Source organism: Alosa alosa, chromosome 4 (assembly GCF_017589495.1).
Source record: "Alosa alosa isolate M-15738 ecotype Scorff River chromosome 4, AALO_Geno_1.1, whole genome shotgun sequence".
In the NCBI taxonomy this organism is placed as follows: domain Eukaryota; kingdom Metazoa; phylum Chordata; class Actinopteri; order Clupeiformes; family Clupeidae; genus Alosa; species Alosa alosa.
The window spans coordinates 4,859,854-4,875,671 of NC_063192.1; the positions used below are offsets into that span (position 1 = coordinate 4,859,854).

The 15,818-nt window shown below is 45.9% G+C and overlaps 1 protein-coding gene across 4 annotated transcripts in view; it reads left to right on the forward strand.

The window, feature by feature from the left end:
* The first annotated feature begins 3,910 nt into the window (after positions 1 to 3,910).
* znf512b (zinc finger protein 512B) overlaps positions 3,911 to 15,818 on the forward strand; it is a 54,126-nt gene continuing 42,218 nt past the window's right edge. For 2 of the 4 annotated variants that reach the window (XM_048240813.1, XM_048240812.1), the window contains exons 1-2: positions 3,913 to 5,007; positions 7,791 to 7,916. In XM_048240813.1, the coding sequence (XP_048096770.1) occupies positions 7,793 to 7,916 (124 nt within the window). In that variant the 5' untranslated portion in view covers positions 3,913 to 5,007; positions 7,791 to 7,792. Of the gene's footprint in view, positions 5,008 to 7,790; positions 7,917 to 15,818 lie in introns of all 4 variants that reach the window. The other 2 variants (XM_048240811.1, XM_048240814.1) reach the window with 2 other exon arrangements.

The following is a 15,818-nucleotide window of genomic DNA, read 5'->3' on the forward strand; positions in this document are numbered from 1 at the left end:
ATCTCTCTCTTTTCCTCTTTCCATCCCTCTCTCCCTCCCTCTCTCTCTCTCATCCCCCTCTCTAATCTCCTGGTTGTCACAGAGTAACAGTGGTGGAGGTCATCAGGGCCCTCTGTTCTCTGCCTGTCACTAATTCTCTTCTGCCCTCCCTCCATCCTAATCTTCCCACACCTCACCACCACCTCCTCTCCAGCGACCGCTCCCACAGAAGCGCGAGGAGCTGGGGGGATTTCAGGAGCATCTGTTGTGCAAGAGGAGGAGGAGGTGGCAGAACCCCAAAAGAGACGGTCCTTCAGATGTGTGTGTGTGTGTGTGAGAGAGAGTGTGTGAGTGTGTTTGTGAGTGTGTCTGTGTGTGTGTGTGTGTGTGTGTGTGTGTGTGTGTGTGTGTGTGTGTGTGTGTGTGTGTGTGTGTTTGCATGTATCACACCTGGCACCTGGTGTCCCCACACGCCTTCAAGCATCAGGGCGCTGCACCACTGAGTGTGAGTCATGACGACGGACAGCTCATTAAGGGGCACATGGCTTCCTCTCTCACACACACACACTCTCACACACTCTCTCCTAGCCACCCCAAGAGGAAATTAGCGCATGACGTGGAACGTCTCCGTGCCTTAATTACTGGTGTATTTATAAATGATAAAGCACCCTCTCTGCTGATAGGGAACTTCAGGGGATGGGGTGGCATGAGAGAGGAAGAGAAAAACAAACCAACACAACATTTATGTGACATTCAACAGCAACAAATGTGTAAGTCAGCCTCAAAGTGTCAACTTAAAGTGTCAAGTGTTCAGGGTGCGATTTGTAGGGGGGGATGGGTGGGATTTCCCACCCTCTGGTCTTGATATCCTCCCCTCTGCTCAATTATTTTCATCGCCGGGGGGACAACATTTTAACAGTGTCTTTCAGTGTTTTAACAGCTGCAAGAAATAGAAGCTTCATGGTCTTTATGTTCTGGTTCGTAAATTATTTTCATAAAACTTTAAGTTGCCCTATAACTTTACTCTCCAAACTTCACTGCACTGTAGCCAATTAACTGACAGTATGATAGTAGGCTATTTATTTTCTGCAGGCTACAATGAACACTTTTATTTTTTCAACTTTTGCAATATTACGCGCTTGGCTACTGAGCGCCAAATCAGCAGGAGAGAGATGCATTGCAGTGCGCATGGCGTGTAGTGCAATGTGTGCTATTTGGTTACCAACTAACACTGTTAGCCAATTCACTAACTCAAGACTTCAGTGCCACCAAACTTATTAAAAATCATCTCCCCCTCTGGTTTTTACACAAATCGCACCCTGCATGTACTCTTTAGGGTCTCATGTAGGTTACATGTGGGAATTCTGATTGATTCTGATGATTGAGAATCACAGGCTCAGTCCCTGCCTCAGTCATTGCAAGCGCCTCTTGATTGATTAATCACCACTACTGTATGTGGAATATTGTGGATACTGCTTTTAGAATTGATTTAGATGAAGTGTTAGTTAGTATAATTTGTATTTTAGTATATTTAGTATATTCTTTATCTACTGTCCTTACTGCTTAGTTGTGTTCTTATATTATATACTTTTAATTACTTTTTCTGCTGTTAGTGAATGTGTGTGTGTTGTCTGTATGCTACTGAGACCTTGAATTTCCCCTGGGGATCAAAAAAGTATCTATCTATCTATCTATCTATCTATCATCTATCTATCTATCTTCTCGCACCCAATGTATATTCATGTTGGAGGTTATTATGATCTGAAATTGTGTGTGTGTGTATGTGTGTGCAGTATGTGTGTGTGTGTGTGTGTGTGTGTGTGTGTGTGTGTGTGTGTGTGTGTGTGTGTGTGTGTGTGTGTGTGTGTGTGTGTGTGTGTGTGTGTGTGTGTGTGTGAGCATGTACACTTGTGCGTGTGCATAAAACAAATGTTCATGTGCATTTTTAAAACAGAAAGCAACAGCATATCTCATAAGAGATAACATCATTGAGAGACATACACGAGCACATATCTCCCTGGGGTGCTGCTGTAACTGTATAATGTGTTCAGTGACATCGAGACGGAAAACAAGCTCTCTTCCTGAAAGGTGACATGTCCCCCTTCCATTACTCACTGTTCAGACACAGTTATGTGAACACACGCCCTAACCGGCTCTCATGGGTGACACACAGACCCAATCCATATCTCTTCCCAGTCTGTTCCTATTTATCACCTGTCAGTTTAGATCTAAAGACAACAAATCTGTCACTCACTACAGAGCTCTTGAGAGAAAAGTGGGCTAAACGCGACTATTTTTATGGTTGGTCAGATAACATCAGCAAGGAGAAAGTTAAGTGCAAATCAGTGTAAGAAATCATGTGATATATCTCCATTCACAAATAATTAGGCTACTAGTTATGTTTTGTCAAATTTGCTAATTATAATTTCTTATATTCGTACATGAGACAATACGATACAGGAAATATTTACACCGTCCTGAGAAGGCAGAGTCATGATGACCAAGATGAGGATGGATACCTTCAGTGCTGCTGCGTAATTTAGCTAGACTTGGAATGTATAGGGCATAAACATCAGACACAAAGTCTGACATAAATTGCCAATACAAAGCCACCAGTGATTTGAGAAGGTAGACACAGCCAGTCATATTTCACCTTTATCTCCCTTGCGCAGTGCCCTCAGTCTCATTTGATTCAAACAGAGGTTCAATTTTTAGTACAGGCGTCAAGGGACTGTTGGAAGTCATCTAAATCAATGACAAATCGCCTCAGAACTCTGGAGAGAATATAGGCCGTTATATTAGAAATGAACACACATTCACATGAATGGTTTGTATTTCTAATAATGTCACATTACATCACATGGAGAATTAACCAGGAATCTCTGAGTCCTAGGATGTTTTTCTTATTGTCATGGGTAGCCTATGTTAAAGTTGGAGATATACTTGCATGCTACATGCCTCAACTATTACACTTATTTGGCCCTACTTATTTCATACCTGAAAATCTTTCAGTCATGCCAGGTTTTGTGGATAACACTGCCACCAAGTGGATTAATGCTTAAATACACTTTGGAATGATGAATACATTTTAAATAAGTAATGCAAAGCATTGAAGGAACAGATAGCAGCCAATCGTTGAGAGGTATTTTCTTTCATTGTCTTATCTAAACAGCAATCAGGGAAAAAAGGGGGAATCAGCAATGCCATTGCTCTCTAGAGAAAGTAGTAATAGCCTTTACACTAGAATTATTCTGCCTATACTTTGTGTCAGTTACAATGTCAATAATACAAAACATGATAAGATCAATAATCGTCATATGAGTCAAGATTTATAAGTCGACTGATATGAACCTTGTACTAAACGTCATCAACACGTCTATGCAATATCGTGGTGTGTGGCGCCATCTACTGGTAAACCTGAAAACTATGGAATGTAGCTAGATTACGTCATTGTCTGAGAAAAATCAATTTATGGGTCATCTTATCTACTAGGTCGCTGTAAGTAGTAGCATGAGTTTGGGAATAATAAATTAGAAATACTGATATACTCAGAACACTTTGGTTTGGCCTTCAAGTTTATTCATGAATGGGTCAATAATATCAAGGCCAGGTACTGCACAGACATAGTTATTAAAGCCTTAAGAATTTGACAGCTACCATTAATTGGTGTAGTACTCCTGAGGCACCAATTGGCATGTCATATAGTATCAACAAATGCATAGATTAAGAGAATTGAATGATCAGGGCAAGGGCCTGAATCTGACAGAGTATAGATATTAAAATGACTAAACTTTAAGACTTCATGGCCTTTATTACTAAGTTAGTAAGTGAAATTAGAATTGACCCAAACAGGACTGAAAACAGAAAGTCATTAAGTTCATATTGTGGAATGCATGCGCTATTAGCTACTTCCCTTTGCTTGTTAAAATAGATATTTCTAGAAAGTCGACCGACGTTGCACGCCGTCAATAATCAATGTGTTTGTCTCTGGGTCTCATGAGCTACTTTCCGTGGCAACGGAAAATATCTGGCCATGCAACAATATTAGATTATATTGGTTAGCCTAGCTGAGAATTTAGCCTAACCCTTTTCGTCATGACCGAGCGGCATTACGTCGGGCGAGCCGCATCAAACGGTCAGATTCGTATTGGATTTTATTAAGCAGAATAGGAATATTATTTGCTCGATTAAAAAAATACAAATAATAACGCGAGAGTTTGCAAGTTGGCTCCAGACTGTAGTTACAACTGTCAAAGGGAGAGTGGATACGCGCATGACCAGGCACACATTACTGTATTACTGTACTCGGCCGCGAAGATAATATCCGTATAAAAAATAGCCATAATCCAGAGGTAAGGAATCGAAGACTGCATCGAAATCGAACGCGACTGAGCCTTTCTGACCAATTTCCACCGCTTCTTTTTCTTTTACTCTAACCAACTCTCGCAGCTGTCGAAAATTACTGCACTAAACATATTTTTGTGGCTCCCTTTAGCTCCAGCGCAAGGATTTTTTTTACTCCTCCTTCGTATTAAAGTCGCCATTTTGCTTCACTGCCTATAAAAGCTTCTTCTATTTTATTATTTTCTTTAAGGAGTCGACGTCGTTTCTATCCTCTGTCTCCTGCTTTTTGACATTTCTGGAGTTCGTTTTTAACGACAGGGTTGAGGTTAAAGCGGTACCTCGTGGTTTACATATTAATGAAGGAAAGAGACGAGCGAGTCTGGCAACAAGGTGAAAGTGTTCAGGTTATTTAATTTGCATTTCCTTTCCCCCTTTGCTGGTTTTCTTCATTTTCTTCGTCGTCCCCTCCTCACTGTTCCTCCGCGGATACACAGCGGGGGCTAGGAGCGTGGCTACCGACCGTGACGGCTGTCTGTCCGCAACGAACCCGGCTCACGGGACGGCGGCAGGTGTGATTGCCATGTAACATCAAAAGGCACCGAGCGAAGAGTAGGCTACAGCCTGACCCCACGTGGGTGACCCGGGTCACCCGGCCACTCGTGTTGGGTGGCTCCAGCTTTCCAGGTAGGTGTGGCCTTCAAGAAATGAAGCGCACGATCCGTTTGATTATTTACGAATAACAGTTAAATAAACAAACAATACCTCTGAAGTTTGCTTAAAATGGCTCATATGAGAAGACAAGAATTAAATTGTAGCGTTGACAAAAGTGTCTGAAAAACAGTCCACATCATATACACACATTCTCCAAGGTTAGTATGTTATGTCATGTGTATTTCTGTTCAACTTGTGTCAAATAATCGAGTTCAAGATTGTGTTTTAAGAATGTAAGCATGTCTGTCCACTTATCCCTTTGTGTAGTCTGTGTGTGTGTGTGTGTGTGTGTGTGTACATGTATGTGTGTGTGTGAGTGATATTGTGTGTGTTTGTGTCGTTAAATTCCCCAAATACCTCAGCTATTACACTTACCAGCTGTTTTTTATATCATCCTATTACTCTTTTCCTCTCTGTAGGACGAATTTGGCTCGGGAGGGGAGGAGCAGTTAGCCGTAACAGCTGAGATGATCACATATGTCTCAGTGGATAATGTTGTTAGATAATGTGGGATAATGTAGTTAGCCCCCAAATGTGCGCTGATAATGTTACAGTGCTTCGCTTGGCACTCAGATTCAGGCTCCCACCAACTTTCGGTTATGCTGCATGGGCCTTGTGAGTGGGTCTGGTCGCGTCTGGGTTCTGTTCTTCTCTGGCTGTTGCCCGCCTGGCTTGTGGTTTTTAGCAGCCAGCTGACAGGCTGAGTACCTTCGAGCAGTGGCGATGGTGTGGGGTTTTTATTTTTTTATTTTTTTTGTCTTCATCATGGTAGACAGAGCAGGGAATTGTCCTGTGTGGCCCACTCAGCCAAACACCCACCCCTGCACTCCCTGCTCGAGCCCCCCACACACACACACACACACACACACACACACACACACACACACACACACACACACACACACACTCACACTCACACACACAGTCCATCTTTCTGGCAGCGTCAGCTGCAAGGCTCTCTCATTCTCTCAGCAGGATTCTTCTACAGCTTGAGGTACAGACAGGAAGCAGTGATATGTGTGGGAAGAGGCCGCCCTCTCTCAAGTCATGCTAAAGGTGGACGGCCTCCTTTCTGAACCAGCACTGTGTGTGTGTGTGTGTGTGTGTGTGTGTGTGTGTGTGTGTGTGTGTGTTTGTTTGTGAGTGTGTGTTTGTTTTTCTGTGTGTGTGTCTATGTTCATCCATGTGCCTATAACTGTATGTCTGTGTATGTGTATGTGTGTGTGTGCTTTAATGCACAGTATGCATACAGTTTCATAAATTAAACATGACATGAAATTCATGGCAGTGATTTTATAAACATATTGGCTTATCAGCATAGCTCTGCTTTTCAGCTGTTCTTCATTATAATCTGTCATGTTCATGCAGGCCTGAGACTTCATGTGATTTTGATAAATGTATAAACGTGTGTGTCTGTGTGTGTTTGTGTGTGTGTGTGTGTGTGTGTGTGTGTGTGAGACAGAGTGGCATGGGTATGTGAATGTGTGAATGAATGAGTGGGTACGTGTGTAGCCTCTTTGTTGAATGCTATCATGGCTATCTCTAAACGGGTGAAAGAGGCATGACGCTGAGGGGCCATTTAGTTAGCGAGTTAAACCCCCCTGAAAGGCGTCAAAAACGGCCTGACCTTTTTGGGCCCGTTCTAATCGAGCGCTGAAGTGACGTTAATGCGTGCTAATGGGAAGCCATGGTTTCGCCATAATCAATCCTGTTTATTTTAATTACTCATTGTCAGACCCCATCCATTAGCATACCACTGCCGCCGATTCCTCTCCAGGATTGATGGTCTCTGATCAGACAGAGACAGTCAGAGTACCCCCCACATCACCCCCCCACCCCCCCACCCCCACCCTTTATTCGTTCGTCTGTGCATGTCTATTCTTTTCACACCAGCGTTGAATGGAATGAATTTGGTTATGGCGGTCAGGGATGGAGTAGGTGGCAGATATCGTCCTGAATTACCGTATAATCCATTAAATAGGCTATGTGCTTATGGGCGCCGGGTGGAGGGTGGAGGGTGAATGGCTGTCGGGAGAGGGGGCAGGTGAGTGGAGTGGGGGGGGGGGGGAGTTGGCTGAGTGATTACGGGGGCATGAAATAACGAGCGAGCCGTGGAGCCTCTGGAGTTGATACCTGAGATACTCAAGGCTCCTTGAATGAAGCGAGATGAAAACGCTTCTCACCGGCCGCAGGCCATTCAAGGACACGCAACCCAACTGCCATCTGTGACTGAGCAGAATAAGCGGTCACTATTTATTACAGAACACCCACACACACGCACACACACACACACACATCTCATTCACCGTTGACACAGACACAGACACATACATACAGAAGGGCAACTGGTAGGGACGTTCTTTAACAGTGTTGAGATTAAATGGTGTATTATGGATCTGGACTCCCTTTTACTGTTGATATGGACACATCAGGTGGTCGTTGAGAGTTAGTCAGAACCAGGTGTTCCTTTTCCCCTCCAAACTGAGATGACCGTACTTCACTAGATAGATATTGTTCATGTTTTCATAAGGTACTTCTGTGTGTGTGTGTGTGTTTGTGTGTGTGTATGTGTGTAAATGTTTGTGTGTGGCAGGGTGCCTAGTTGTGTTTTTGTCTGCGTACATGCATTCTACATGTGTGCATTTGGGTTATGCCATGAACATTTAATGAGGGTGTGTATGGGCACACACTTCACTGTGATTGTAATGGCTTGCTTGTATTTCTTGAGGCTGAGCTTGTTTCCCTGACCCCTGCAGGCATGGAGACGTCCAGTGGAGCCCGACTAGGGAAGCCCCCGTCAGGGGTGGCCAAGGGCCGGCCTCCCAAGCAGACGCATCCCCCTGAGACGGCCCGCACGGGCAGCTCTGAAAACGACAATCATGGTGAGCATGCAACTCACAGCACTGCGATGCACACACACATACACCACACACATTCATGCGTGCACACATAGAGTATACACACCGCACACACATTTACCCCAAAACAGACACGTGACACATGCAGCCCCCCACCCCACATCCAAGCACATAAACACACACACACACACACACACACACACACACACACACACACACAGGTAACACTTTACTTGATGGGTGAGTTCATAACACATTCATAGCAGCTGTCATAAACTGCACATAAAGCATTCATGACTGTTTCATGAGACATGACTCAACCTTCATACCAAACCTTTTATGAATGTGGAAGACAGAACGATGACGACTTGTCAAAATAAAAGTCCAACAATCGCAAAGCAGCATTGCTGTTTTTCTCTCCAGCCTTTGTCAATATTTCATGAATATCTTATGAAGTCTACATCGAATGTCACTTTACTATACAAGTTGTGAAGTATTCATAACCCATTGACTCAGATGTGACGTGATCAGGTAAGAGGTTTGGAACAAAAACGGCAATGCTGCTTTGCAATGTCGTACTGTCTTCCACATTCATGAAAGGTTTGGTATGAATGTTGAGTCATGTCTCATGAAACAGTCATGAATGATTTATGTGCAGTTTATGACAGCTGCTATGAATGTGTTATGAACTCACCCGTCAAGTAAAGTTTCACCCACACACACATAACGCGCACACATCAACCCCCACCCCCCTAGATCCCACCTCCCAACCCACACACACACACACACACACACACACACACGCACACGCACACACACATACACATTCCCTACTTTGCTTGATAAGTGTGTACTTTATCAGCTGAGGCCTTGCCGTAGGCTGCGGAGTAGTGTGGATTAGATGAGACTAAAGTGCCGTGGCAAATGACACCCTTGTCTCTGGGAGCCGGCTTTGATGTGGCAGCGCACGGCGGCGTTTTCGGCGCGGCACTGTAAAATCTCTGGACACGCGTGACATACCGTTTTTACATCTGAGAAACCTGTGGAGAAGCAAAGGGGAGGGGAGGGGAGGGCTTAGTAATGAGATAGGAACTCACCACTACACCACACTATGCTGCACTACAGTACACTGCACTACACTGCACTACACCACATAAGCACTGTGCACAGCTAAATGTGTCCGTCAGTAGGCGTGTGTGTGTGTGTGTGTGTGTGTGTGTGTGTGTGTGTGTGTGTGTGTGTGTGTGTGTGTGCACGCGCATGTATATTTGTGTCTGTTCATAAGCTTAGTAGTGATAGGACTTCACAACTACTGTACATCAATCCTTTGCAAGCTATGGGAAATTTGCCTTTGAGTGAGCATGTGAGTTTGTGTATGTATGTGAGCATTTGTGTGAGCATATTATTGTGTGTTTTTTTTGTGTGAGAAGTCAGAAACATGCTTATGGTACACTGGCCAGACTGCATTGGACTGGTTTAGCCATCACTTTGTATGCATGCTGTAGAGGAGCTTCTAGTGGAGCTCTCCGTGCAGTCCAACTCACAGCGCTGCCTAATTCAGACGGACACATTTCTGACAGCAATGGAGAGATGGAGAGGGGAGAAAAAACACACACACTCTTGGCATTGAGGGGCTGTTTAACAGCTCTGTCTACTTTTGGGAAAGGGGGCGAGTGAGGGGCTATTAACTCAACTCCCACAAGGCTTCAAAACAGACAGAGAGAGAGAGAGAGAGAGAGAGAGAGAGAGAGAAATGGGATGGAATGGAGTGGATTCTGGTGAGAGAAAAAAACAGAGAGGAGAACCGCGTTCGTGTTCCATAGGGGGGTCTCTTAAGAGGGCAGAAAAAGTGTTCACAGAGAAAAGTGAGTGGGGGACAACACAAAAAAAGCCTTGTTGAAGCCTCTCTTAAAACTGACCGCAGTTTTTACACTGTCATAGTACACTTATGTCTGGGTCTTTTTTGCGACCTGTTGAATTTATAGCAGAGAACATTCTTCCCCCTGCTGTGTGTGTGTGTGTGTGTGTGTGTATGTGCCTTATGTGATTTGTGACGTTCTCCGAGTAGTCATTTGACTCATGGCCAATGAGATGCTCGAGCTGATGTTTGCAATTAAATCTCCAAAAAGTCTTTTTTTTGTGTAAAACATGGCTGGATCTTATTTTGCTCTTGTTACTCAATAGGCTGATAAGTGATCAGAAGTATTAAGTGCAAACCGCAAAAGATTCAGACAGTTTCCCTTGAGCACCAAAGATAGATTAGAGCCGGTACATCCAGGCCAAATTGGGTAAGAGGACAACAAGCTCGCTCTTTTGTTCTCGTTTTAAACAACCAGAATGACATTCAAACTTTTTGCCCATGTTGTTTGAATTAAATGCGAGAGCTTTTGATGGTCGTTCTTCGTTGTGCTGGACCGCATTTGGCTTGTTGTCAGGGAGATGCGTGTTTCATGCCAAAGCGGCGGGGTCTGAGTGTGTGTGTGTGTGTGTGTGTGTGTGTGTGTGTGTGTGTGTGTGTGTGTGTGTGACTGACCATCCATGTTGGCTTCACGTCCAGAAACCTGTGACCTTATTTTAGACACCCCCCAGCCCGCACACCCCTCCCCCTCTTCGCTGGATCGTTCTGGAACCATCTCAGCCAGGACACTTCTCCTAAGCTTGCCACGACATGTCACAGAGAAGCACTAGAGGAAATTTCAACCCACATAACTGAGAGTTTTTCCATCTTAATCCTTTGGAAATGCTTCAGCAGCAGCCCACAGAAAACCATAATAAACGTCAGTGGCTCTGTCTGGGCAGATGGATTAAGCTGTGCAAGGAGGCTGATTGATTAATTGACTCTCATATACCTCTAGCACTCTTTCTATCGATGCTAGTCTGCTTTTGCGCTTCTGATGTGCTAAATGCTATTCCCATTTTTTTGTGTTCAAAGCTGTTACCACTTCAGAAGAGACTGTTTGTCATACAGTAAGTCTTAGTCTTCCGGCTGATCTTCTGTAGAAGCACTTGGTATTGCTTTGATTTAAATGGATGACAAGTCAAACAGCAGTGCATTTTAGAGGGCCAGTCAGATTGCAGCGTGTTGGCACTTTCAGACAGACCTGTGGATAGCCAATTGCTTGGACAGACTTTGATTTTTGTTATTGTGTGTCATGGATCTCCAGAGATTAGTCTTTGCTAGAATCAGTTTTTTTTTCTTTTTTTTGTAGCAAGGAACTCATAAATCCTGTGTGTCCACCAAAATTGTTTCAGCAGAATGTCAGCTTGAGGTTTATGGATTACATGCTATACGGAGAATCCAAATGCAATGCTTAGGCTCTTGGGAGCTATTCAACGTTGCTCAAGAGACCCTTGATATAACTCAATAAAGAAGAGCTGGATATAGTCTTCAGGCGTCCCCCAGAGCACTGGGGGAATAAGCATTCCTAAGCTTGCCATTAGCTGGGCTGTGGTTGTCTGCCACTGCATTCTGTCACGTAAACAAAACCCTCCAGGGGAAACAGTGGCGGCAACAATATGGTATGGTGCCCCTTACACACAACACTCTAGAGAAGCGGTCGGACTGTAACGCTGCCATAACCAAAAGTTTATTCTCCGCAAAGATGTGGCTGAGCATAGCTAAGCGTCTGGGACAGTCTCTTTGTGTGTGTGTGTGTGAGAGAGAGAGTGTGTGTGTATGTGTGCTTGTATATGTGTTAGATGGTGTCAGCCACAGAGAGTGTGACATGGCACACAATACCAGCAAGCATGACAGCAGACAAGCCTTGTGGCTTGCACTGCCCTCTCCCAGACATCAGGGCCAAGCAGGAGGCTCGCAAGAGGGCCCTTTGAGTCATGGAGAAGACCACTGCTGTTCTGTCTCTCTTTCTCTCTCTCTCTCTCTCTCTCTCTCTCTCTGTCTCTCTCGCTCTCTTGGGATTCAATAGAGAAAAGCCCACAAAAGGAAGAGTCATTACTGTGCTGTTATTGTGCTGCCATCACAGCTGTGGCACATTGATGGCGATTCACTGGGTGACTTTTTTCCTGGAGGAGCTTGGTAAGCTTGGTGGAGTGGAAAACATCAACGCTTATTTTCAAAAGTGCTTAACAAACCAGAGGCCTGTTTTCAATGCTTGTCTATTGTCCTTGATCAGAGCATGTACAAATAGGAAATGAATTGAAGCTTGATGATATGATGATCATGCTTTTGCAGTGATTTGAACATTGTGTCTGTTCTCAAAGAAAAAGCCTTTTCTTTGTTTGCATGATAATGTGGCTGGCCAGAAAGTGTGTTTTTATTTAAAAGTAGTGGGAAAGGAAAAAACAGATGATATGGCGGGTTTCAGTTCTAGTGCTCCTGCTTGCCTTATACAGGAAATAATTGATGCAAGTGGCCCTCTCTTATGTATACGTAAATCTGGCCAGAAATCGTAAAACTGCCACAAGGCCGTGAAAAATTAAACACTTGCGCGGAGTTCGTGGCAGGAGGGGAGAGGCAGGCGAGCGCCTGCGAATGCCAGGAAGCCAAGGAGGGGAAGGAAAGCGTCTAATGCCGCTGCTCACCCCCCCGACCCCCCATCCACGGCCCAGCTCATGCTGCTGCTCTCACCCTCTCGACCCCCGACCCCCATCCACGGCCCAGCTCATGCTGCTGCTCTCACCCTCTCGACCCCCCCCGACCCCCCATCCACGGCCCAGCTCATGCTGCTGCTCTCACCCTCTCGACCCCCCATCCATGGCCCAGCTCATGGCACGGTGTGCAGCTGATAAAAAGGTGCTGGGAGAGAGCACCCACACACATGGTTGTGTGAACTAACCATATGGATTTAAATTTAGGGGCTTCTTTTGTTGTTGTTCATTATCCGCGGCGGTGCCAGCGGTGTTTGTGATAGCGTTGCCATGAATGCTGCCAAGCCAAACTGAACAGACTTCCTGACGCCACCGTAGGCTACCTGTCTAGGGTTTGTTAGACAGGATGCTGGAGGTTAGGTTTGTTAATAACCATGGATAAGTGTTCAGAAAAAAAGGAGCAAAAGAAAAACATGTGACTGATTGAACATTCTAAGCATTCCCAGCATTCTCTGGGAGATTCCATTCCACGGTGCTGTGTGGTCCTGTGGAGCAGGAGCCCAGTGCTGCTGTGTGTCTTCTAGTGTCCCCCCTGTAGACCAGTGCTGCTGTGTGTCTTCTAGTGTCCCCCCCGTAGACCTGTGCGATCGATCACTGCTGATAGGTGGCGGGCGAGTCTGTTGATGTCAGGTGCAGGAGGGGTGCCCCCGAGCCGGCTGGCTGGCAGGATGGTGCCCGGTATGGGGCACAGAGCAGAGGACGAGAGGAGGCAGAGGGGTCACTGGTGATCGTGAGAACCCCCACGGACCCCCTCTGTGCTTAGCATCACAAACCACTCTCCCAAATATCTCCCCCTTGCCCCAAGATGGCACACATGCATTTGGCAGGACATGCAGCTATTTGCCATGTCAATAAAGCCATTTAGTTTTAAATTTGAGAGCGAGCGAGACAGAGAGAGCAGCTCAGGTATGAGGGTGGTAGAGGGCACAGCGGGCGCAGGGGGGCATTATGCCCTGTGCCCTGACCTTGTCTCCATCTGCCGGCCGATCAGAGCTCTGCCCAGCATTTCGTCCCCAGGCCCGCTGTGCCCACGTTAGCTGCTCATTCTTCAGCGGGCTGGTCATGGCACTGCCCGCAGGGGAGGCAATCTTCTTCTGCAGTCACCATTGGTCAGTCATTGGTTTGTGTCTGTGTAGAATCTTGTGTTACAGGGCTACACAGTTATTGCAATCGCAGTATGAACCAACACAATTACCCTATCGCAAAAGCTACAAATAATCGTGCACAGTTAATTTTGTCACATTTCTGACTTCTATATTAGAGGTTTACGATATTAATTTCATCCTCCTTGACTATGCCGCTTGTGATTGGTGAGTGTGCATAGTGTGTGAGCTGCGCAGAAAATCTGATTTGTGAGTGTCATGGCCGGTCGGGAGTGCTGTGCTTCTTGTGCACCAGGCGTGCTCACAAATCAGGGATGGCACAAATTAAAGAGACATTTGGAATATCGAGCTGAATCAATTAACTGACATTCAAAAACCGCAATCACAATATCCGTCAGAAAAATCACAATTAGATATTTTCCCCAAACGGTGCAGCCCTAGAGTGTTGGTATGGGAGAGGTATGGGAGATGGAGGGAAGGGAACAATAGAGGGAGGGAAGTGATGTCACAGAGTCACGGTCATAGAGGAGAACGCTGCGCCATGAGACCTGGCAAGGGCGCCTCTGGGTAGTGCCATTTCAGACCATGTGCCCGGTGCCAGTCTGGAGCTGCTGAGAGGCTTTTTTTTTTAAAAGTGTCCTAGAAGACTGTACAGACAGACTGTGAACACACACCTTATGTCAACAAATCCCTGCCCCACTATCTCCACTGCGTCCCTCTCTAGCAGCCTGCAGGGAAAGAGCACACTCGTATTGGATCCACATGTATGCAAGCATACGTTACGTGTACTTCTAAGGCGATTTCATTTGGTGTTATTTCATTTCACCACAGCGAGTAAGTGAGTTAGCAAGTGAGCAAGCCCGATTTCCTTATTATTACCCTAGTAACAGGAAGTCTAAAAGGGTTCTGTCATCAGCAGAATGAGTTATGTGGTGGTGTGAGCTGGCCTTGTGCCATAGGGGGGGAAGAAGTTGATATCAGGTGCGCGCGGCCGGGAGCCCCCAAGACAGATCTGCAAGTTGATGTCGGGGTATTTTAAAAATCAATGCGAGCCTTGAGAATGGTTCCCACTTCAGGGCTGTTGAAACAAGGAAGGATGGAAGGATATGTGATCCAGGGTTCCCCCCTCTTTTTTCGTTATTCTGCCCCCGCTCAACCCTCCCCCTCGACACCTCCAGCCATCCGCCCCTCATTTGCCGCAGAAATCTGAATCTCTTCAGGATATATTTTTCTTTTTCAGTTGTCGTTTGTTCCGCTCTCTTAGGTTGGCTCAGTGAAGCTGGCGCTCTTCTGATCCTTTCCTCTCTCCCTCCCTCCCTCCCTCCCTCTTTCACAGTATTTCATTCTCTCTCTACTTCACTCTCTTCCTCTCTCCCCCTTTCACTATCTTTCCTTTTCTCTCCCTCCCTCTCGCCCTTTCTCAGTCTTTCCCTCGCTCTCTCTCTTCCTCTCTCTACCCCCCCCCCTCTCTCTTTCCATCTCTCTCTCTCTCTCTCTCTCTCTCTCTCTCTCTCTCTGCTCAGTGCCATAATGTTGTGTGAGCGTTTTCTCTCTCTGGCTCTGGCAGGGCCGGGTCATGTACAATGCAGGCCTGCTCTCTCCCCTCATCTGCTTGGCTGAGTGGGAAGCACACTGTTCCTGGATACCAATCCAACCTCACTGATATATTACTGCTTTAGAGGGAGGGAGGGAGGGAGAGAAAAGAGAGAGAGAGTGAAAGAATGTAAGAGAGAGAAAGAAGGGAAAGAAAAAATACAAAGAAAGAAAGGAAGAAAGCGAAGCAGACATGAGAATGTTTCTGTGTGTTGGAGTGTTCTGGAGTGAGAGAGAAGACATGACTGAAAGAGTGATAGAGAAAATGGAAGAAAGAGAGAAACAGAAGCGGAGAGGAGCGGTGCGTGTGTTGGAGTGCCTCTGTGAGCGGTGCGTGCTGTGGTTCGGTGTGGTGCTGCTTTAAGAAAGCCGAACCTCTTACAGCAGCGGCGGCCAGATCGAGACTTGCAGCTCTCGCCACTCCTCCCCCGCCCCTGCCTGGGAGCACGCCAGAAAGTAGTCCCTCTCCAAACAACAACGCTGACCAAGGCACAGAGAGGGAGGGGGAGAGAGAGAGAGAGAGAGGAAGGGAGGATGGAAAAGAGAGAGAGTGAGAGGGAGAGAGGTAGAGACAGAAAGGGGGAGAGATGAGTAAGATGCTTCCATCAGTAACTAGGATAGA